The sequence below is a fragment of the Mytilus edulis genome, chromosome 5 (genome assembly GCF_963676685.1).
Source record: "Mytilus edulis chromosome 5, xbMytEdul2.2, whole genome shotgun sequence".
Lineage (NCBI taxonomy): Eukaryota > Metazoa > Mollusca > Bivalvia > Mytilida > Mytilidae > Mytilus > Mytilus edulis.
The window spans coordinates 24,127,017-24,135,163 of record NC_092348.1 but is presented as its reverse complement, the minus strand read 5'-3'; the positions used below and the strand labels follow the sequence as shown (position 1 = coordinate 24,135,163).

General features: G+C 29.8%; 1 protein-coding gene across 1 annotated transcript; it reads right to left on the bottom strand.

Annotated features, from left to right (window-relative positions):
- Positions 1-1,035: 1,035 nt before the first annotated feature.
- LOC139523238 (uncharacterized) lies at positions 1,036-8,147 on the bottom strand. Its single transcript, XM_071317086.1, has 13 exons — positions 8,012-8,147; positions 7,595-7,718; positions 6,983-7,185; positions 6,379-6,644; positions 5,920-6,114; positions 5,538-5,609; positions 5,238-5,292; positions 4,798-4,917; positions 4,366-4,445; positions 3,862-4,042; positions 3,070-3,173; positions 2,600-2,706; positions 1,036-2,405 (listed from the first exon to the last, which is right to left on the bottom strand). The coding sequence occupies exons 2-13, from the start codon at positions 7,707-7,709 to the stop codon at positions 2,341-2,343; spliced, it is 1,563 nt and encodes a 520-aa protein (XP_071173187.1). The 5' UTR covers positions 7,710-7,718; positions 8,012-8,147; the 3' UTR covers positions 1,036-2,340.

The following is an 8,147-nucleotide window of genomic DNA, read 5'->3' as shown; positions in this document are numbered from 1 at the left end:
GAAACCTATGCTGTGTCAACTTTTTAATCACAATCCAAATTCAGAGCTGTATCAAGCTTGAACTTGCCCCAACTGTTCAGGGTACGACCTCTGCGGTCGTATAAAGCTTTGCCCTTCAGAGCACCTGGTTTTTATATAGATTAGACTTGGTTTTACAGTTTGAATGGTTTTACACTTGTCATTTTTGGGGCCCTTTATAGCTTGCTGTTCGCATTGAATGAATGTTTCGTGTTGAAGACTGTACATACTGTGACCTATAATGGTTTACTATTACACATTGTGATTTGGATGGAAAGTCTCATAAGCACTCATATAACATCTTCTTATATTTATTAAACATATTTTTTACATGATACCTAGAAGGTAACACTAACAACCTGCAGGAAGACAAATTCACCTGTCCAGTCAAACCATGTCCTCTATCTCTCCAAGGTAGTGATCTGTTATGTGACATGATCCGAGGTAGGTCAATCTTTGACTTCTATAATTGATAAGGACATTCTCTGATTTTGGTTTAAATATAAACTAGGTTTTATAAAATCGATGTATGGATTATGCTCATTGTTGAAGGCTATACAGTGATCTATTGCTGTTTTCTTCTAAGTCTTTTGGACCTAGTGGAGAGTTGTCTCATTGGCAATCAGATCGCATCTTATTTTATTACTAGCATTACTACATTGTGATGGTCTGTGACTTGTCAACAAGAAGTTTTTTTAAATGAAAATGTAAGAAAGGTAAAAGTACTGCTTATTTTTTGTCATAACAAAACTTGGTTCCCACATCTTTTAATTCTGGAAAAGTAATTTTGTGTCTACATGTAGGAATCATCAAATATCTCTCCCAGCAACTTCATTGATGGTATAATTTAGCACTGTAATAGCATTACCAAATAGATGATTGGCTAACAATCTCTGAAACAACAGATATTTGACCAATTTGGAATGATAATGATGTTATTTTTTTGGGGTACATACTTGATCATAACCATTTGATTTTTTAAAAATGGAACAAATATGAATACACAACAATTGGCAATGACATTTGTAAAACATTTTAATTCTAAAAGCATTTGTATGAATGTTAAATGATACAACAATGAATAAATAATATCACAGAAATGGTAAATTTAGTGGTCTATATATATAGATGTAAGTTAACAAATAAGTTAATATTAAAAAGTATGTTAAAACATTGCACAATGATATTGTTGTAAACATAAACATTCAAAATATAAAAAAAAGTAGGCAAACAAAACATTTAAAATCTTCATCTGACACATATATTATAAGTAACAAGATATTCTTATTATATCTGAATTATTGGTATTTTTTAGCGTAACATTATACATACAAAGTAGAATTAATGTAATATATATATATATATATAAAGTACTATAAATAATACAAGTAGGTACTAAACAAATCTGGATTTCATTGATGGTTCCATAAGATTGAACATTATATTTAGTGACTAAATCATCTTGACTATTTTTTTTACAAATTGTACAACTTAATACTATATGACTATGTAGTACACCAAGTATATTATTTAATTTCTTTTAGTGATTGTTTATGATAATGAGATCAAGAAGTTCTGATACATTTTCCATTAAAAGTCATATAAATTAAAATAGTATATAGACACTGTTTGAGCAATGCATCTGGAGTATAGTCTTCCCTTAAATCAAATCAGGGTTAGAATGTTTGTAACATGATATAAGATTATCACATTGAAATATGGCACTTGAAATAATTACGTAGTACCTCATGGCACTATAAAAATGACAATATTTAAAATGTCTAGTATTAAAAAAGTTATTTGATTTTAATGTAAGACAAAATATAAGAAAAATGTTTAACAGTACAAAAAATAAAATATGCATAAACAGATTGTCAACAATAATCACCCATCAACTAACAACTCTAACAAATGTATGATCACAACTCGTACGAGTAGATCTCAATCTACCCCACTAAAATAACCATTCTTTATAAATATAACAACAACATCGATATCCTGCTTAACCACACAATCTTACAATTTCATTTTCTACTGCACAAACAAACGTATTGTGACATCTAGTATTAGATGTACATTTCAACTCGGAAATGTAAACCACTCTTCATAAATAACACAACCATATTGCTAAATCACACAATCTTACAATTTCATGTTCTACCACACAGACAACACATGCCAGTACATACATTATATAAATATTAGTCACATTCTAAGTTCGGTCTGATACTCTACAAACAAGTCAGTCTAATTGTCATGGGAGATAACTCTGTAAATAGTCAAATGCTGCCTTGATGTTTATACTTCATTCATAGATGTTATTTATATATCATCTGGAAGTTCAGGGAGCTCTGCATCTTTTGGTTCTGTTGCATCAATTCTAACACCTGAAAAAAACAAAAGTTTTTGTTGTAAGCAGATTTCATGGATGTTTTATTTGCATATGGTACTCTCAAAATATAATTTATGTTACTCCTCAGAGAGTAGAAAAGTTAAATATTGTCTCCTTATTGAATATTCCTGGATTCCCAACTGATTTATATCAACAGAGAATGACTCTAAAAAATAAAATAATACTTACCTAAATATGTAGGAAATCTAGGACTGCCTGAGTTTGTATATTCCTGGAATTTGTATGTAATAATGGACCCAATTTTAGGTGGTCTTTTGCGGTCTTTGTCTGTCAAACTGAAAAAGTTATCTTCAATTATTTTATATGCATAATAGTCAACAGCATTTATTAATAAAACATACAGAAACTATCAAGATGTACATTATAGTAAATAGTTGATTATCTTACTAATGGTTTGGGACTAAAAACAGAAATTACCAAATCTTTCAAAATCAGTATAAAATTTCTGTTTGAAAAAATATAAGTCAATTTCAATAAAATTGTGAATGGTGACCTGGTTGCTGTCTCATAGACCTTTACCACCCCACTGTCACCTTTTACTCATATACAAAAGGAAAATAATACTCATATAAAAATCTGATATGCATTGGTAATATTTACAAATTACTGTAACAAGAAGATAAAAACATCATAGTTACCCAGATCCAACTTTAAATTCTTTCCCACATTCCATCCTGCATTTTAATGCTCCAACTGCTCCTGTAACACGACCTTTTCCTGCGTCGTAACCAATGACAACTGCCTGAAAATAACAGAAATAATGAGTATTAAATATTATAAACATTTAGATATAATTAGTTTATCATTAAAACCAATATGTGTCTATTTGATTTAATGCCAGTTGACCTAAATATAACTAAAAATTTGAGTTCATTAATTATTTCTGAACATTAAATTTATATGAAGTGTTTCATGGCTATGTGTTGTTCATTTCCATGGCTATGTGTTTTAGTGTTTCATGGTCATATGTTGCTCATTTGTTTCATGGTCATGTGTTTCTCATTTGTTTCATGACTATGTGTCGTTATTTTATATTATAACTATGTTTTGTGCATTTGTTTCATGGCTATGTGTTGTTCATTTGTTTCATCGCTATGTGTTGTTTATTTCTTTTATGGCTATATGTTGTGCATTTGTTTCATGGCTATGTGTTGTTCATTTGTTTCATCGCTATGTGTTGTTCATTTCTTTTATGGCTATATGTTGTCCATTTGTTTCATGGCTATGTATGGTTCTTTTTTTCCAGGCTATGTGTTGGTCATTGGTTTCATGGCTATATGTTGTCCATTTGTTTCATGGCTATGTATGGTTCTTTTTTTCCAGGCTATGTGTTGGTCATTTGTTTCACAGATATATGATGAAGGGTGCTGCCTCATCAGCATTTATAATATTGTAAATAACTCGCATCAACTTAACAAAATAACATATACCTCTGCATCATAAAATTTCTTGAGTTTGAGTAATGTTTTAGATCTACATCTCTCATACACAGATCCTGGCTCTCTTATCATCAGACCTTCTCCTCCCAGTTTTATCATCTTCTTCAGATCATCCTCCAATTGTTGTTTACTGGTACATTTATACTGATCACAAAATTCAGCATACTGAGGCCTGCAAAAAGAGCACCATTTTAAGAATGTGTAAAGTAGCAAATTAAGTATTAAATTAAAAAATGATCTTTTTATTTAATTTAAATAATAAATATTTGTTTTAAGATGCTTAATTTAGCAATTGTATACAAATGCAAAAAAAGAAAATAAATCAAGGTTTGTCCTGAAAATCCATGTTTACCACTTTTCATGCTAGGCATTTTCAAGTTTTGTTGTTACTTTAAGGTCTACAATATCTTATTTGTTCTGTTCATTAGCTTGAGGGGGCTGGAATTTTAGTGTTCTATTACTTTAAAGGATTTATACTTCAATGTGAACACTTACTTATTTGCATCAAACCAATCTTTCACTGTCTTTGTTCTCTTCTCAAAAGTATCTTTCCCCATATTTGGTGAATCAAAAACCTATAAAAAATTTATACCAATATTTATCAAAATGATACCTTAGACCTTCTGTAGAAAGAAGTATTTATATTTCAATGAAGGCAATACATGTGGAAATGTATCACGGATTAGAGAATCAGACTTAATGTCTTTCTTTAAGCCATTTATAATCCTGGTTTTATCAATTTGTACATATAATGAGTGCATTCCACATCCCTTTATATTCCCTGGCATTTTAATATGAAAAAGCTGTACTAATAATTTGTTATTTACATGTACTTAACCTTAAAGTACGTTAACTTATTATTATTTTCTCAGAAACATTGATATCCTGTTTAAACTTGAATAAATATAACCAAAATACTAAACCTACACAGTATTTGATCTTATTCCAGTCAGCACACTCAGCATTCTTCACAACTTTTATTGTCTGCTGAAATTTCTTTCGTCCTCCAAATAATTCACCATCTAAATGGATGTCTTTTGGAAGATCCTAAAAATAAAATAACAAATAAATGTACAAATAAAAAAAAATTTACACTTTTTTTGGGGGGGGGGGATTCATGTATCCTGCATATTATAATAATAATGCTTATAATTTCATGTGTCCAGCTTGACTTTCTTTCATGTTTTCATGCTAAGTGATATGTAAAGTAACAATTAGAAGTAGTTGCACAAGAATATTACATGTATCCCCAGCTTATAAATGATAAAAAATAATCTTATCCATTAAATGACTGTGCAACTAACCAAAAATTAAGGAGTGTGTTAAATGATCTTCTATAATTTTGACATAGTGTATTTTATTATTACCTTTGTAAACCACTTTGGTGCATAAAATGGGTTTCCTAGTCTTGAATAGAAACATCTGAAAAATAAATTAAAATAATATTAGTTATATACTAGGTGATTATTTTAATTTGATATAAGTTTATTTCAGTATATTACAGCTTTCATCATTATTTAAGTTGGTTGTTGATGCAATTTAAATTTCTTAGTTAGTTTCCAGTTCTTTTTCTGAATTCTACCCAAAAAATCTTTTGGTTTTGTGTGTATAGCTGAATATTATTTTTTTTAATAAAAGATGATTAACTGAGTATTTAATTTTCTTACTTTCCATTCCAAAATGCTCTGACCCCATCTAACTTCTCACTTATCCACCATCCAACTGGATTACTACAATTTCTAAAAGTAAGAAAAGCTCACTTTAAATTAGTGCCATTATAAATTTTACACTTCACAAGTTTAATAAAGAATATACAAGAAGTGATTCCTTTTTTATATTAAACTGTCACTTAAGACAAAATAATATTTAATGCATGTGTAAAATCATTACGAAAATATATTGTCTTTAATTGTTGTTTTATGAACAATACCTTTCCGTGTATATGATTGAATTAAACAAAAATCATTTCTGTCAAAAAGCATATCAGATAAATTATCTCCCCTTCATTTATAAAATTTTATTACCTGCTCTCTAATAATAAATACTTACTTTGCCTCATATTTATGAGCCAGCAGCAGACTAATAGTTATATGTTGGAAACGTTGACTTGGTTCAACAGGTTTTCTTTTTTCTACAGGAAGTTGTCCAATTCTGGCCTTTTCAAAGTTATCACCGAGATATTCCCGTAAATGTTTGCATGTTCTCTTATTTGTAGCATTTTTCTGTATTTTCCATCCAATGCACCTGATAATCAGATAGAAATTAAAAATAAAATGTGTAATTTAAAAAAAATCTAATCACTATCATGTAGATTTGGATAAACACATTAGAGAAAAAAATACACATTTTAAAAAGCAACCATTTCAACTATGAGTTTCAATACTTCACAAGTTCAGCTTTTTATCAGGTTAGCCTTGATTTTTTTTCTTCTATTCTTTAGTGTACTGGCACATATGTTTTTTAGTTTACAATTCTTTGACCACAACATGAACAGGTATAATAACTTACGTGCATGTGAAATCACTTCCAAGTCTTTTCAGTCGATAACCACCAGTTAAACTAACTTGAACTCCTTCCTCCAGTTTCTTTGCAGGTTTTGGACGGGAACTTTTTCTACCATCGCCAGGATGTCTGTACTGTTTGCGATGATTTGGATCTTTTCTGTAACATTCATCCCAATACTGACATTTTGGAATATAAACATCTTCACTTGAACCTGAAGCCACAGCATCATCATCATCTGTGTCTTTCTTTGAATCCCCACTTCCAGTTTTCTGTACAAAATAATTTATCAAACTTGTGAATTTAAAATAAGTCTATTTTGTGGTCCTCAAAAAAGTGATCAATCCATGCACAACATCTACTATAATGAAAATTTAATATTTGAACAGAAATACAAATAATCATGATTTTTAAGTTTATTGTTACTTTAACTCAACTGTTTATTCTAATACAACGTTCTACTTTTGATTAGATGATCCGTCTTTCACCAATTCTACAGTTGACAGTTTTAAATTTATAACTCAATTAATGACAACTGGCAATGAATATTCATGTCAAAACATGATTGTATAGCTATCATTATAATAACATAATCTGATTTTGAATCTACCTTTGTAACAGAAACAGTCTTTGATCTTAATTTCTTCACGGGTGGTGGTGATGGTTCATCATCATCTTCATCATCACTGATAACGTGTGTCCTATTTCTCTTTAATTTAGGTTTTGTCTCTTTTGTTTCATCATCCATCAAAATATCTGTGTCACTTCTCTTTAATGTCGGTTTGCTGACTGTCTCATCTTTCATTTCTACATCTGTATAAAATAATTTTATAAAATGATATGGTAAGGGAATAAAATATCACTCTTTAAACAAATGATACTATACATTCCATGAGGATGTTTTTCTTGTTTCCTAAGAAATGGGTATTATGTTGACTCCAAGGACGTATAACTAACATATACGTCCTTGGTTGACTCATTGGTCATTGTGACCACCCAGCACTAAAGGAAAAGTTATAAAGCCAGAATAATTCATATCATTTAAAAATTAACTTGAAATGTTTGATGAACCCTGCATGTTTTTAAATTGAACGTGTCAATATATATTAAAGAGCCTATATATTTGATAACCACACCAAGGATTTGTATAGTCAGATCTTTATACTATACAAATCCTTGACCACACATAACAATTTATACATATTATATATGAAATACACACCAGAACTTTTTGTGTCCTCTTTATCACCAGGATGGATGAAATCTCTTTTGTGAGCAGGATCTTTTCTGAAACATTTCTCCCAGTATTTACACTTTTCTTTTTTATGTGGTGCCATCTCTGTATTCTGCAAAAAGCATTATACTTCCGTTTTATAGAATGTAAAAACTGTTTTATATAATCAGATAAAAATCATATTTAGGTAAGTAAGTTTTAATTGTAAGTTTTGGAACTGATCGCTCTACATGCTTGATTCTACCGCTGAGATCAGCATATATTAAAGTGTGTGTTTGTGTGAGGTAAATTGTACTAAATTTTAATATGATAAACGATTAAAGATCATTAAATGTGTATTGATTAAATTGTAACATATCAATGCCCTCAAACTAATTGTTTAATAGTGCAGATGTTTTAGTATACCGTGAGTTAGTGTTGTCTGTTTCACAGGGTCGTCAATTATGCTTTCGTTTGCAAAACTTTTGAGATATATAGAAAAAATAACGTCATGTTTGTACTTGTTGACAACGCCCACATTATTTAATGATTGAAAAATCTA